General features: G+C 44.4%; 1 protein-coding gene across 1 annotated transcript; it reads right to left on the reverse strand.

Moving 5' to 3' along the window:
* Positions 1 to 15,664: 15,664 nt before the first annotated feature.
* On the reverse strand, positions 15,665 to 16,684 carry LOC308290657 (tubulin-specific chaperone C-like; the record flags this gene model as incomplete). Its single annotated transcript, XM_080732568.1, has 1 exon — positions 15,665 to 16,684. The coding sequence occupies one exon, from the start codon at positions 16,682 to 16,684 to the stop codon at positions 15,665 to 15,667; it is 1,020 nt and encodes a 339-aa protein (XP_080588694.1).
* Positions 16,685 to 17,158: the final 474 nt, after the last annotated feature.

A 17,158-nucleotide genomic window follows, 5' to 3' on the forward strand; every position in this document is an offset into this window, starting at 1 on the left:
GAATTTACTGTAGAATTATGTGTGGGACACATCCGGAGAACAGCAGACATACAAGCTCACGTCGCGTCACAAAAGCAGATGCAACTGTTGTGAGCTTGTAGATCACATTCGGCCGAAACGCTGGAACTGCCGCACACCTTCTGCGCAATGCACGATTGGACATTGGAAAGTTGTGGATAACATTTTGTGATGCTTGTTTTGATCTCGTCTTTGTACTGAACGTAACGCCTGTACGTAACTGTGTTGCTTGTTGCTGCTGCTTGTTGCTGATGCAGGAATAGAAAGTAGCAAAAGTAGCAGATCGACAAGCTTAAAAGGTGGTGCTTGGCGCCACGCTTCGAGCTGCCTTTTGAGCTTGGATCTGCTACTTTTGATGCTTTTGTGTGACACTGTAGTATGAGGGAGTTAATAAAAAATACAAAAAGCTTAAATATGGAGATAAGAGGTTTGTCCCCCTCACTCTGTCATCCCAGTGTGTCACTCTGAGGAATCGGAGGTCTCCACCCGACCCCAGGGGTGTAGTGGAAGGGGAACACGGGGGAACGGCGTCCCCTCACTTCTAAAACTAGGATTTGGGTTTTGGTCAATTGATTTAGTTTGTTCATATTACATTGACACAAAGCTGTCACTGTAACCTGCAGCGGATGAGGCGAGACCGATTCCGTCCACCGATTGGTTGTGATATCGCTCTGACAACCAACAACAACCAATAAAACGCAGACTCTGCTGACCATACGGGCGATAGGATCTATCTTATATTTACAATGGGCTTATTGCCGCATCCCACTTCCACGCCCCCTTTACATCCACTACAACTCATAGGTAGTCGTTGTCTAGGACGTAAGGAATATATGCCGTCCGCTGATTCGCTAGAGTGTGTTGCTAAAATGAAAACATTGAAACAATGAAAATAAAACATTGGCAGGCCTATTACAGTAACAATAATAACACAATTAGGCCAAAACCTTTTTTTTTTTCAAAAAACTTTTTTTTTTTTTTTCAAAAAAAAAATTTTTTTTTCAATTTTTTTTTTAAAAATTCTTTAAAAAAAAAAAAAGCGGGCGTGGACTCTAGATGTGAGCGGCCCGAAGGGCCGCGAACCTCTAGTCTCTAAAACTCAAGTCAGGCTGTGCACAAAACAAGTCCATGTACAAAGTTATAAGAGGAATATCTCATTTGACTACTTGATGATCTTGTAAGCCTAGTGTAAGTAAATATTTGCTCTGGTCAAACCCCATTCAGCAATTAATTAATTCTGGAGCAGTTTACTTTTAGTGGCCTTGTAAAATAAAGCCAGCAGAAAAAACTTGCTACATTCTGTCTTACCGTTAGTAGAGTTGCTGCTTAATTCCATACATTAATTGCATTTATTAGATACATAGTAACACAACCATGGAAAAAAAATCATATTGTCTGCCTGTTTTTATAGTGTGTGTGTGTGTGTGTGTGTGTGTGTGTGTGTGTGTGTGTGTGTGTGTGACTGCGTGTCACGTCCGTGCGCTGGTGCGCACGTACGTGCATTATGAGGCGTCACCCCACTTCTAAAAGTAGCACTACAACACTGCCAGAGTCAGACCCACATGTCTAGCCACTACGTTGTCTTGTTGGTACGAACACAATTTGTAATCTACATAAATCTTCTCTTCTGTGTGTCCCTGGCACAAAACATTTTCAGATGGAGGTCGATCGGAGGCACGAATACATATCAAGACAATTTAGCGGTCCTTGACACGAAAAAGTTCGAATGAACTTCTGCACTAGGACTTTTAGAGCTATTAGTCGTGTTCGTGTGTTTGTTGAGTGTGCCATGCACAGTCAACCATGACAGCTACAAAAAAAAAAGTCCAAAAAGTGTTGGTTGCGTGCAGAGAGCTGTAGCGGGAGACGGAGTGGCCTGCCACGCTGCTTGGACATGATGAATTAGTTCCCCTGCCCCCCTTTTGTGAAACTAATCCATATCTAGGAGACCACAGGCAAGCGGCTATAATGGAAAAGATAAGAGCTGGGAGAGAGAGAGATGTTCAGAGCCTACAGTGTGAGCGTGTGTGAGCGTGTGTGTACACGTGTGTGTGTGTGTGTGTGTGTGTGTGTGTGTGTGTGTGTGTGTGTGTGTGTGTGTGTGTGTGTGTGTACACATGTAATACACTTAATATACTTGTGGGGGCCAAATGTTCCCACACACAACTGTAGTAGACAGAGAGAAGATAGAGAGAAATAGACATTGTGAGGACAATATTGCTGGTCCTCACAAGAGTGTGTGCGTGCGCGCACACATGCGTGCGTGTGTGGTGTGGTTGGGAATCGATTAACCTCCCCTGCCTTGCTTTGATGGAATCTCCGCAGAGCAAATTAACTTAAACCTGAACTAAAAATGTATAAATCCAGACCTCCCTCACCGTGAAGGATTGAGCGTCCTTTGAAAAGTTTCTCTTTCAAAGGACACACAAACGCACGCACGCACACACGCACAGTGAACATAAAGCTAACTTTAGAGACGCCAACCCCTCCTTCTAAACTACAAGTACTCCTTTGATTTCGAATGTGTGAACTAATTTGGAGAACCTGCCTCCTGCAATGGATGCAAATCAAATCAAATCAAATGACAAATGACAAACATGCAGCATGGCAGACACCAACTTGCAAAGCTTAAGCTTAACTTTCTTTTTTAGTTAACTTTCTAACTACTGAATTAGAAGTTATACAGTAAGTCAGGGGTCTTCAACAGGGGGTCCGAGACCCCTAGGGGGTCCTCAGAGTTACTACAGGGGGGGCCACCAAATCTTTGTGTGATACATTAGGATAATTCTTTTAAGTTAACAACTTGAGGGGGTGCCTGATGGCCTACTGGTCCATGCGCATACCACTTAGGAATTGCCACATAGGCATGGATGCCTGGCGGCGTCAACGGTTCGATTCCCGATCCGGACAACCTTTGCCGTGTGTCACTCCCCATCTCTCCCCCCATTTCCTGTCAGTCTACTGTCCTATCAATAAAAGCATAAAAGCCAACAAAAAAAAAACATATCCTAAATTAACAACTTGAATCCTCTCATCCCTATATTCTGAGGAGAACTTTAGCCAAAAATAGCAGATCTACAAGCTGCGAGGCGTTGAGAGCTTGTAGATCGGCTATTTTCGGCAAATACAGTATAGGTTTGGTGTAGAGGTAAAAGAAAAGAGCAGACCAAGTACAGAGTGAAAGGTCAAGTATTAACGATTTAAGTGGTTAAATGTCGGAAAATACACATTAACACAAATCCATCATAGACTGGTGACAGCGCTGTCAAACAAGTCTATGATGAGTCGGTCTATGAAATCGATGAAAGTCTGCATCACACATGCTGCTTCATCTCCCTCTCAGCTAAGGGGTCCTTGGTCTGAAAACGTTGAAGACCCCTGCAGTAAGTTATAAACCCAGTAACCCACAATATCTTTCTTCATTTGTGAACGGTCAGCATGCATGCTAAACATTATGATCAAATGAAGTGAGCCATTCAGCAGGGACGTGCAGAGAATGTTAGAGAGCAGGTAAAATCGTGATATTTCGACTTCCCATTAGTTGCACTAAGGGTTAGGGTTAGGGTTAGGGTTAGGTTTTAGGGTTAGGTTTAGGCATAGTTTTACTGAGATTAGGGTATGGGTTAAGGTTAGGTTTTAGGCATGGTAGCATTCACCAGGTTAACATTCACCACGTTAATTATAATTCACCAGCGTCGACAGGTTGGCATTTCACCAGGTTAGCATTCACCAGCGTCGAACGAATGTGTATCGAATGTGTATCGAATGTCAAAGGGTCTGAACATTTTTGGGCGTAAATAGCGGACTACAAGATGATTTTTTGTCATTATAATCATGGCTCGGTTTCGCAGGCGAGTGTGAAGTTGCTGGGATGAGGATCAGCATCTCTAAAAGGTTCTCAGCAGGTGGATTGCCCCCTCCTCCAAGAAAGGGATTGAGACCTTACCCCGATTGAAGGAGTTCAATTATCTCAGGGTCTTGTTCACGAAGGACAGAGCGGGAGATCAGCTGGAGAATCGGAGCTGCAGCAGGAGCGCTAAATTGCGTTTGTGCCGTACTGCACTGTGGTTATGAAACAGAAAGCTGAGCCAGAGGGCAAAGCTCTCGACCTACCGGTCGATCTTCATTCCTTGTCTCATATCATGGTCATGCAGTGTGGATCATGACAGAATTAAGAAGACGATTGCAGACACGCGCAGCCGACATGCGTTGGTGCGTCAGGTTGGTTGCCTGGCATATCCCTGTTAGGCAGGGGCGACGCCATGACAGCAGATTTAAAATCTGACTCAAATCTTAACTATCTTGACTAACACTACAACATTTTAGACCAGGGGTCTTCAACAGGGGGTCCGGGACCCCTAGGGGGTCCTTAGAGTTACTACAGGGGGGTCTTCCAATCCTTTTTGTATTAACAACTTGAACCCTAGTGTCCATACTCTGAGAACTGTAGCCAAAAATAGCAGATCTACAAGCTCACAATGCCTCACGCACAGTGCGAGGCGTTGTGAGCTTGTGGATCTGCTATTTTCGTGAAAGGTTTGGTGTAGAGGGGAAAAAGAGCAGACCAAGTACAGAGTAAAAGGCCAAATTTATTAGGTAATGATGGCTCAAGTGGTTAAATATACATAGGACAAATTGACGTGAATCCAAAATACACTGATGATTATGCTGTCAAACGATTAAACTATAAGGAATCTATGAAAGGGTTGTGGGGGTCCCTGCTTCCTCTCTCTGTACTAAGGGGTCCTTGGCCTGAAAACTTTGAAGACCCCTGTTTTAGACAACAAAAACATGACTAAAACGAAATGGAATTTCATTCAAAACACTATGACTAAAACTATTTAAAAATGTGCCGTCAAAATCAACACTGCCATGGAGTTTTCCAACACACTTTTAAAAACAGCATTAATAACAAAGAGTAAGACAGCCGCACCACAAGTCAAAATAGGCAGAACCAAGGACTGAAACAGTTTGGTGTAAGATTTGAAACGAAAACGACCCATACTGTAGACTTGCACATGGCTATGATTGCACCCAGAGCTCTACTGGCATGCGTTGCTGGATGCTTGACAGTTTTATTAGGATCTAAGAATTCTGTTTAGATCAAACCCAAATATTTGTACTGTTTAGGAGCCAAAAAGGAAAAACTGAACCCATACAGGGGCATTGAAGGATTTCTAGAATGCACCACATTGATTGATTGATTGATTGATTGATTGATTGATTGAATACTTTATTAGAAGTTTGCATAGGAAAAAGTACAGGAAAATTACAGTTGAGATACAAGGATTTAAACCACAAGAAAGCACAATGGCTTGTTTGCATTGTGGTCCCTTTGTACTGTAAATGACAGACAAAAACACAGTACTAAAGTAAAATAACATCATAGGTGAACAAATACTATTGGCCGGAGACTCCCGGTGAGATTTGCCGGGTAGTGTATGGGGCATAGAATGTCAGCGTTAGGCGAGACTAATAAGGCCTTAACTGCCAGAGATAAACCTATACTAGACATCTGACCCAGACAAAAATATTATATTTTACCTGACACCATGTACAGGCCTCGTGGTGCAATGGTAGCACATCTGACTCCAGATCAGAAGGTTATTTGTTCAAGTCATGTTGAGGTCAAGTTATCTTTTTGTTACAGGAGGGGTCTGTCACTGAGTTCATTCTCTTTTCCGTTTCTTCCGAGGTGAAACATCTGGGTAGAATTTTCTTACAGCGGCATCATAGCTAGAATGACCTGAGCAAAGCTTTCTTGCAGTGATGACTTCACTTTCATCAATTCTGGTTTCTCTGCACACTGTGTCAGTTTTATGTCCAACTGTGTTGACATTCCCAAATATGGAGTCCTGGCAAAATAAGTCGCTCTGCCCAAACCCATGTAAACCCGGGAACATGACGGTCAGGGCTCGGTCTCTACGACCGATCATGCGTGAGCTACGAAGGGCTAAAATCGCTTTGGGAAACCCGGCCATTGTCAAGAAACAAGTAATTCCCAAAAGCCAAAGAGGCAAAACCAAAGTTTTAACTTAGTTTAACTTCTATGATAGAAGGATTTATCTCTTTGGAACGCCAACGGAGCGATTCCTTTTATTATTTATATGTCCACTGTCCAGTCCACAATGAGCGCTGGATGTTACAAACAGCACATTTACACATTGTGACTTCAGTGGGTCTTGAAATAAGGTAAAATCAATTTAAGACCCTGGCAGAGGCGGACAAATTAATTAATTAATACCTGGTGGTGAATGTATCTTTTTGTGCCTATCCCGAACTAGTTCGGCTTTATTTCGGCCTTTTGATCGGCCGGTGTGCCGATCCCGAACTAGTCCGGCTTTTTATTAAAAAAAAACAAACAAACATCCAGAGGCCTTACCGAAGCACCGGGCTAAATTTTCGAGCCGACCCCCGGCCGCGGTCTGTTTACATCGGCCCGCGAGAGCGTCGCGCCGCCGATATTTGACGTCCACTCCAATGCAATCCATGATCTTTAGAGCTCATTTTCTCTGTTCCATGCATATCCATGAGGTGCACAAGGTTTAATCACGGCTAAATCGCCGAAAACAGGGCTTCTAAAATGCTTGGTAGCCGATAGCTAACTTCAAGCTAACTTCATCCTGTTCCTGTTCATGACACAAAGGAAAGTGTTCAGGCGCGTCATGGCTGCGCACGGCTTGTGCATATACAGCGTACGTCTATGGTGGATTCTCTGGCCATTGCGCGCCCTGATGTGGTGATTCTGGGCACTGTATGAGTTAAGTGGTGTTGTGTTACATTTAGTGGTGTGATGTGGTCAGATGAGTGGGCCGAAACTCGATGCTGTTGAGATGTTCAAGTATATAGGCCAGGGGTCTTCAACGTTTTCAAGACTCCTTAGTTGAGAGAAAGAGATGAAGCAGGCACCCCTGCATAACCTTTTAATAGATTCCATAGTTTCATTGCTTGACAGCACAATCCTCAGTGTATTTTGGATTCATATCAATTTGTGTTTTCAGATATTTAACCACTTGAACAGTCAATACTTAATGAACTTGACCTTTCACTCTGTACTGAGTGTGCTCTTTTTTCCCCTCTAGGCTCTACATCGAACCTCTTTGCCGAAAATGTGAGCTTGTAGATCGGCTATTTTTCGCTAAAGTTCTCAGAATATGGACGCTATAGGGTTCAAGTGGTTAATATAAAAAAAGGAGAAAAAAGTTTCTAACACACAAAGATTTGGAGGACCCCCTGTAGTAACTCTGAGGACCCCCTAGGGGTCCCGGACCCCCTGTTGAAGACCCTTGATCTAGGCCCTGATCCAGAAAATGGTTCATGAGATCTGCTGCAGATGAATAAATGAATGAATGGACCTGGCTGTGACACACTTTGGTTTGTTCATAATACATTAGTCAGAGCATCCACAGCATGTGCTTTCATCGAGCAATGATCATCAGCCTCCATCATAAATAAATGTGCTGTCTCGGTCTCCCCTGAGACTACAGAGCATGATTCCCACACTGCCTGCCTGTTATATGCCTACCCGTTGTTTTGTTTCAATCCATTTTGTATGCGTCATTATTTCTCCTCTCAGCGGTGGCTACTATACGCTCTGAGATGCAGTGGTCCCGCTACGATTTAAGAATGTTTTCGTTTAAGCACTGCCACCCTGCATGGTTGTGCCTATTTTGGATGTCATTATGTCATTGTGCATACCGATTTTCCACTTCTTTTTTTAAGATTTGTTTTTGGGCTTTTATGCCTTTATTGATGATACACGAAAGAAGATAGGACAGTAGACTGACAGGAAATGGGGGGGAGAGATGGGGAGTGACACCCGGCAAAGGTCATCCGGATCGGGAATCGAACTTTCGACCAACCACCTAACTCCACTTGAGCTGGATTTGGGTAAACCGACGATAATTTGACAATGTATAAAGTCACAATGCCAACTTTGACGAGGCAGTATTGTGTTGTTTAAAAAATTATATATATATATATCCACAAGTTTCCGCGGGAGTTTACTGGAGACTATCGGGACCAAACTTCTGGGTTTAACAGCAGACATACAAGCTCACGTCGCGTCGCAGATGCAACCCGTTGTGAGCTTGTAAATCGGCGCCGGAAGCTCGGTACAGACGTCTGCGCAATGCACTATGGGGCGTTGGAAACTCGTGGATATATATATATATATATATATATATATATATCCTCTCTCCATATCCTGAAAAGTTAAAGTTAATATGTGGACATTGGTTTCTGCCTGACAGCAGAGCTACTGTATACTATATTTTCAGGATGCTACGTGGCCCTCAAATCTAGTCCTGATCAGAGTGATGGTCACAGTTATGGCCATTTGAAGTGTCACACAGCTTCTGTCACACTGCTGTACTGCCCCTTATCATAATGTGTGCAACTGAGGCTCCTGTTGTGTCGATGCTATTCTCATGCCAGCCCCCTGCACAATGTCTGTGCCACGTTTGGTGCGAATTGGAGCATCGGAGCGCCTGTTGGCACCTCGGGGGGTGTGGTCCCTGCTGTGACTGTTCTATGGCAGACCCCCCTGAACAGTGTGCGTGCCAAGTTTGGTGCGGATTGGAGAAACATGTGGGCCCCTTGCGGCCCAGGGCCCCATGGTGTGTCCATTGTTATAGCAGATCCCTTAATTAACTATACGCACGCACGCAGGCACAATGTCCCGTGGAAACCTCATATGTCCCAAACTGTTAATTTTCAGGATTACAAAATATATATATATATTTATATAGTAAAAGTAGCAGATCTAAAAGCTTTGCGGTGCATTTCAAGCCGCGTTTCGAGCCGTGTTTCGAGCTTGTAGATCTGCTACTTTTTATGCTTTTGATTGACGCTGTGGTATGATCATGATCAAGTAGGGCGTTAATAAAAAGAAAATGGTTTCTTCAACAACATTCTGTAACTGTTACTTCAAAAATTGCAAAAGCACATAGATCTACAAGCTCAAAATGAGTCGATTTGCGCCGAATATTCAAACTTGCGGATCTGCCACTTTTGATGCTTTTGTGTGACGCTGTAGTGTGATCGAGTAGGGGCGTTAATCTAAACGAAAAAAAACCCACAAAAAGTTAAAACATGGAGATAAGAGGTTTCTGCAGCGACGGCGCGACCTCCGGCGGTGGTGTTTTGAAGCCACAGCATGCGGTCGGCTCGGCTGGGTGAGGAGTATTGGCAGTGAAAGCGCCGTCTGAGAGCTCCTCTCTCTCTCGCTCGCTCTCTTCACTATTTAGGTGCATTACATCATATGCTCTGTTCTGAGCACAGTCTGCTCCACTTTATCTCTGAGGTAAGCGACACACCGCCGCTCTGCTGCTGCTGCTGCCCAGAGGAAAGGATCACACAGAGAGAGAGAGAGAGAGAGAGAGAGAGAGAGAGAGAGAGAGAGAGAGAGAGAGAGAGGTGCAGTGGAGCGGCAGAGATGCAAGGTCTGGAGAGTGAGGTGTTAGAGATATGATACAGGTTGTGTGGTGGGGGGCGGGGGTGTGAGAAAGAGAGGGAGAGAGGTAGGTAGGTGAAGAGGGAGAGAGAGAGAGAGAGAGACAGAGAGAGAGAGAGAGAGAGAGAAGAGAGAAGATAAGGTTGTAAAGTAGGTCAGAGAGTCTTATTGTTGGTTAACCAGTGTCTTACAATGCCTCGCCCCCACCTATATATTCATTTGAATGAAAGTTGCTCACCATGCATTGATTGACTGAAGACGTTATTGGAAGTTTGCATAGAAAAACGTACAGTTTCACAACAGTACAGTTCACTGGTACAAGGTCAACTAAAAGAATAAACAACACCTCAAGAAAGCCATTGGGTTCCTGTAAGTGGCTTTTCAGAGCAGTTTTAAAGGGATTAACTCTCCTTTACTTCGGTAGGGTGCTCCATATAATTTTAGCGGCATAGCAGGAGAACAAATTTTACATTTGTTTGAGCCAAATCTGGGTTGGGTGTGAGCTGTGGAGCTGCCTTTGGTGTTGTCGATCATCCATGACGTTTTGGAAGTATTTTGTCAGGTACATGGGTAGTGTATCAAGATGCAAGATGCTGTACTCTGTTAGCTACCGTGAGCCACCCCACGCTTAAAACGTGATTAGTGGTAAGCTGAGCCAGAGATGGAAGGTTAAGCAGAAGCCTAATTAGTTTGTTTTGGACAGTTTGGAGCCTTGTTTTTAGGGCCTTTGAGGCATTGCGGTACCATACGTGGACTCCATAGTCAAAGAAGGGCTGAATGAGTGCTCTTTCTAGAGTCTTCAATGTATTTTTTACTGACCAGGAGGGCATGCATGCAGTGCATGAAGCACCCAGAAGTGCACGGCATCAACACAAGAGCCTAAATTGAACACAGAAGCTGTGTGACACTTCAAATGGCCAAAACTACACACTCTTCTTCCTAGACTGGCTTCAACATTGGAGTCATACTCTCTTGGGCAAAACATGGGGGTCCACTAAATATGTAGTGAGTTCAGCCTTGAAATGATGTTGACCGGACAACAAACTTTGAGTTGTTTGTGCTAGGATGTAGGACAGACATTGTAGCCACGCTTCAGTTTACTTAAGCCCAGACATTTTTGAACGCGTTTTGTTTTCCCATTGGTTTTTGACCGGACAAAGCCAGATGTTGGAGCTATAGCTCCTGTTCCAGGAACTCCGCTCAAAAGACATTGAAATGTTTGTGTGCGTGTACGTAGCTGTCCCCTAGCTCCCCTGCCAGCGTTCACAGGGATTTGCCAGATTACTTGCCAGAGGGAGCTCCGCTGATCTCATTCCCCTCAGATTGGGCAAAACATGGGGAAGAATTCATACTACTATGCCAATAAACTGTGTGACTCCCTGCCCTCCTTCAGAACTGTCATAAAAGAGCACCCATTTGCAATTCGCATCTGGACCTATAGACAAGTCTATTAAGTTGCCAAAAGAAAACTTGACTTTTCTTTTAATAAATACACGTTTACTGCTCCTACAGATGTGCTGTTTCAACTCTTTGGTATTTACTGCTCTTTTCCTGAAAACTTCCTGCAAATGCATTTTTTACACAGGTTTATTACGCTGTTTTGCTTTTTAAATCTTTATGGAGAATGGAGCGTATTTTTGGAGAAACTCGCAAATGGCAACACACCACTCAATTCCCATTGTAAAGCAGAATCCACCTGCAGATTTAAACTTTTATGTCAGAAAAGGTCAAAAAAAAAAAAAGCAAATACTGTACGTGTGAAGTTTTGAAATGGCACATATATGATCTCTTAATTATATTGTGCGTCTTTATGTCTTGATGAATTGAATACACTGGACCACAATGGAAAAAAAGCCTCAGGGCTTTTTGGTTATGCTTTCATAATGAATTTGCAAACTGTTAAGTAGGCCTAATCAATCAATCAATCAATCAATCAATCAATCAATCAATGCGTGCCGTTGCATTCACAACTTGCCCACCCGCTCTAGTATCATTCAAATCTTGGAAGTGTTTTGCCAATAGTTTGGGGGGGGGGGGGGGGGGGGGGTGGCTGACCACTTGCCAAGTATCCTCACGGCCCACCTAGTGGGCCCCGGCCCACATGTTGGGAGTCGCGGTGGTATTTATTGGACGGTGTGGCTGCCAGTGCCTGCAGGCCTCGCACGTGTTGTTTTTTTCCCTCCCTCTCACAGTCCTCGCCAAATAAAAGAAAGCTGCGGCGGGAGCAGGAGTTACGGCCGGCTCTTTCCACCTGCCTGCATCGGTGACAGCAAATCCCACTCAGCTCTGACAGGTTGAGATATAGAGCTGGCTTCCCCAGCCGGCCCCGGGCCCCCAGGTGCATCTCTGATAGAATGCTGAAAAGCCTTTTAAAAACAGTCTTTCTCTCACTCGGTGACAGAGTGACTGATCATCCATCCTGTCGTTTTTTTTTGTTTTTTTTTACTTTTCACTTAAAGGACGACTTCATCGATTTTCAATCCATCTTCATAGAATTGTATTGGTCCTAATGCTCATTATAATATGGTTCAATTTGTATCCGCGATGCGCTAGTCTGGCTGCATTAGGTACCTTTGTACTTTTACTCAAGTAAATATTGAATTCCGGGCTTTTACTTGATTAGATAAAAACATTTGAGTACTTTTCTCACCACCGGTAGGCTAAGCCAGTGCACCGATTGCAGGGTGCGATCTGTGGCTATGATCGGCTATTTTCAAACATTTTGTATTTTTACTTTTGGTACTTTTTTAAGTACATTTTGATGCCAATACTTTCGTACTTTTACTCAAGTACATTTTGAATTCCGGACTTCTACTTGTGACAGAGTACATCTACATTGCAGTATTGATACTTTTACTTAAGTTAAGAATGTGAGTACTTCATCCACCACTGCATATAGTGATATTCCATGTTTTGGACATGACTCCAGCAAATGCACAGTGACAGAGTCGAGTCCCTCTGGGAAGGAAGGAAGGAAGGAAGAGATTGATGACAAAAATGCTCACGGTGGAGCAGAGGTCTTGGTAAAGTATGTGAAACTGTGACAGTGTTATAGACTTGCTACACCAGGGAATATGGAAATACTATTTTTTCTCCTTTCTGTTTCTTTTTCTCTTCGGAATGATTTAGAGTAGGCCCATACCAATTATTTTTTACCCCTTTTTTCTCCACAATATAGCTGTTATGCCAATTAACAGTATCAATACTGCACTGCAGATGCACTCCGTTACAAGTAAATGTTCAGAATTCAAAATGTACTTAAGTAAAAGTATGAAAGTATTGGCATCAAAATGTATTTAAACCATTCTGGCCAGGCTGGGAAAGTGTTAACAGAATGGGTTTGCTGCTCTGACCTCACACTCTGGCTTGATGTCCCTTCTATTCCCAAATATTTTATGCCCATATATAGTCGACAATGTGATGTCAGAACATGCCGATATATGGGCTCAAAAGGGAAGATTTTTGGATCCATGCACTGAATACTGAGTTTCCTAAGGGATTGAATGAAGAATCATTATTGAACTGCTTTTTGTAATTTATTTGTTTTGTTTTTTTGAAGATGTTTTGGATTCATTGTGGAGACTGCATGATGTATAATATGGAAATGTTTTCTATTTTCTACTCACTGTTTACAAAAGTGTTTTTAAAAAAAGAATGTAAACATGATATAATTAATATGTATTACCTGATTAGACACAGCTGTACGTTGTTGTAGCTTAGCTATATATGTCACTTCCGCCCAAGGAAGTTCAGTTTTGAGACGCTGAGGAAGGCCACAGGTCGAAACCGGTCCGTCTATTCGGTGAGGCTGTTGTGAAAGAATGATTTAATAAATCTACAAGAAAGAAACGATTTCAGAGAGTGCGGATATTCCCTTTTTTCCATATATGGACATTCCCACATCACACTTTAATTAATTACATCCTTGTCCGTTTTATGCCCATATATGGAGAACCCTGTCCCAGTGTCATCAATATTAAGGGCATATCTGAGAATGCCCATATATGGGCATGTTCTGACCATATATGAGCATGTTCTGACATGCCCATATATGGGCTTTCCCAGATCACACTTGCAAATTAATTACGTCCTTGTCCGTTCTAGGCCTAATTGCCCATATGGAGATCCCTGTCCCGATCATCAATATTAAGGGCATATCTGGGAATGCACATATTTGGTAATGCCCATATATGGGCATGTTCTGCCAATCTCAACAGGCACTGTTGAGATTGGGTAAATGGTCCGATATACATCACTGGCCAGGAAGCCAAGAATTGGGTGAGGTTGCATGTCGCCCTGAGGCGTCTTACTAGTTATATACCTCTCGAATTCTGATGTCATGACACCTCCTGCAATATGACGTTCATCATTTTGATGACGTAATCGGCTGTTTAGCTATTGACCAGCGTTGCAAGCTGGTATAAAAATAAATAAACTGGGTCTAATAACGGCATGTCATCTTTGTGGATCTCTTCCATCATGGTGGTGATGTCATATTCATGACGTCACTCTTGCCGAAATATGGAGGGGTGTCAGCCTGCGCACACCGGTGTTGTCAGGCATGCATGGCAACCGGTTGTGTTGTAAGTGAGGTCAGACCAGAGCTCTGCTCAGCATGTATAAGATTTGAACATCCACAGTCTCTTTACTCAGTGTCGTGAGAGAAGGAGGTAGAAGACACAACGAGTCAGAAAGAGGATAAACACCAAACAGAACCTAAAACTCTGTCCCCAGCACAGTCCATGTATAGATGCAGATTGGATGAACCACCACTCCAGGAAGGAGTGTGGTCTCAACCTTCCCAGACTAAGGTCCGCTGTTCTGATTGTACACACTTCACATCTCAAACGAGCCATGACGACCTCAATTGCCAAATGCCCATAAATGGACAGATCCCATCAGAATCCTTCCAGCAAATCACCGGAATTGTAACCAGCCAGGAACAAGGAGACACAGCCGAACCGAAATCTTACAGTCATCAAAAGTTGACCAAGACTTTAACTCAACCAGAAGTAAAGACGCATCAGCTGACTTGCATGGGGAAGAAAACTCACATCTGTAAACAGTGTGACAAGAGTTTCGGTCAGGCAAGTCACCTGAAGACGCACCTGCGTATCCACACTGGAGAAAAACCTTTCCATTGTAAACAGTGTGACAAGAGTTTTAGTCAGTTAGGTGACATAAAGAGACACCAATCTATCCACACAGGAGAAAAACCTTTCATCTGTAAACAGTGCGACAAGAGATTCGCTCTGCTAAACAACCTGGGGACACACCAGCGTATCCACACTGGAGAAAAACCTTTCATCTGTAAAGAGTGTGACAAGAGTTTCAGTCATTCAGGTCACCTGAAGAGGCACCAGCGTATCCACACTGGAGAAAAACCCTTCTATTGTAAACAGTGTGACAAGGCTTTTAGTCGGCTAGACGAACTGAAGATTCACCAGCGTATCCACGCAGGAGAAAAACCCTTCATCTGTAAACAGTGTGACAAGGCTTTTAGTCGGTCGGATCACCTGAAGAGTCACCAGCGTATTCACACTGAAGAAAAATCGTTTTCACCGTAAACAGTGAAAACCACCGTCTTCACAATGGAGGTTAAAAACCCAATGTGGTCAAACCGAAATAGGCTGGAAAATAGAGCAACCCATTTTCACACGTTTGCTTTGTCCGAGGGAACACACACAGCGGCAGAGCCGCTCCCGACACTCTCTTAGAAGCCACTGACTGTGATGTAAATACATTGACTGAAATACTGTAGCCTACTTAAGTACAATGAGCACCCAATTGAATATAGAAAGATCAGCGCCCATGAGTGGGGACTATTCTACCCATAGGCGCAATGACAAAAATACATTTTAGAAATTTATAGAGAAACACAATGACCAAATACATGAGAAAATGATTTAAAGAAACTTTAAAAAATTGTACAACATTTAGCAGAATAATTGGGATTATCAGTTTAACCAGATGATGCAGCTATAGCCCTAACACAGATGACAAAATAAGACAGTTTATCATTTCAGTTAAATTGACATCTATCCAACTTATTTAAACTGCAAGATCAAATAATGTCTGGGGAATGGAAAAAAACTAACCTAAAGCCAATCAAAACAATGAATTATTCATTCACATGCAAATAAAAAGTGACTTGAATTGAAAGGCTACAAAGCTTCAAAGTGACGAATCTATCTATGGATCCCAAGTAGTTCTTCTGTCTTCTTCGGGGATGACAGTCCAGTTAGGGGAAGGCGTTCCTGCATCCAGCCAGTTAAAATCGTCCACCTGGTCCCAGTTGTTCCGCCCCGGGTCCAGACCGGACGCGGCAAAGTCCTCGTCCAGGGCCGGATAGCACCAGGAGAACGGAGCGAGACCGATCCCGTGGCAGTCCTCCACGATGGCCCGGCAGGTGACATGCAGGTACACCCGCGTGTCGGCGGTGTTGTGCGTGCGCAGCTGCTGGCAGGCCAGCACCAGGGTGCTGTCGCTGCAGTGGTCCACGAACACCGAGCTGGACACGGGCCCGCACAGGATCTCACAGCCACTCACGTTCTTGATGTGCAGCGTGCTCGGTGAGCCCAACAGACGGACCTTGCAGTCCCTCAGGTGGGTCAGCAGGACGTCTCGCTTCTGGATCTCGTCACCCGTCTTGGTCAGAACCGCCGAGTCCAGGTGGGAGAAGCCGCACTGCTCCGATCCGACGGTCCAGTCCACCTCCTCATCGGCGGTGCTGGCAGAACCGGCCGTATGGACGGCAGGGGGCCCGGCGTCCGCTACAGGCTCGTTGTTCACTTTCTCTGTGACTTTAGTGCGAGACCTGAAGGCGAACCTCTTCTTGGGCAGAACCTCGTCTCTCCTCTCGGCCAGGGAGGCCCACATTATCTGCAGCGAGGTTTGGGCCTGCGCCACCTCGTGCTGGTTCAGGAACGTCAGGCTGTCGTTGAGGAAGTCCTGCAGCTGTTGAGTCTTGGCGGTCGCCTCCTCCAGCGCCCGGGCAGAGGCGGCGGCCCGGTCGCCACCGGAACCACGGAGCGGCAGCAGCTCCTCGATGGCCGCCCGCCGGGCCTTGAACGTGCCGGAGAAATACTCGCTCTTCTCCTCCACGATGGACCGACTCTGCTTCTCCTCCTTCTTCCTCTGGACGTCCGCCACCCGGGCCTGGTTCCGCTTGACCAGCCAGTCGGGAACCTTAAAAGACTCTTCTCGATCCATCACGTCCAATTATACAGTCCGGTGCTTATAAAGTCTGGACAGTTAATTTTAGACATGGTTTTGATGACATTGTGTGATGAAGTCATTATGATGTCATTACATAGAATCGTTTTTTGTTTGTCTTTTTGAGCGGGGCAGCGGGCTCCTGGAACAGGAGCTATAGCTCCAACATCTGGCTTTGTCCGGTCAAAAACCAAGGGAAAAACGTGTTTGAAAATGTCCAGGCTATACATCAAACCTAGATATGGCCTACATCCTGGCACAAACGCCTCAAAGTTTGTTGTCCGGTCATAAACTGGGGGGAAAACGTGTAAAAAAATGTCCGGGCTCAAAGTTTGTTAACACTCTGGTGACTGAAACAAAATCACTTCCACTCTGACTGCATTTATCAGTCAATTTTACAGGTACATTCTCTCCCTTTTGGCCCAGGAGAGCAACACCTCCTACCCTGCTGCCAGCGGGGGTTCTATTGTC

This window comes from Nannobrachium achirus, assembly GCF_963921795.1.
Source record: "Nannobrachium achirus genome assembly, chromosome: 9".
NCBI classification, from domain to species: domain Eukaryota; kingdom Metazoa; phylum Chordata; class Actinopteri; order Myctophiformes; family Myctophidae; genus Nannobrachium; species Nannobrachium achirus.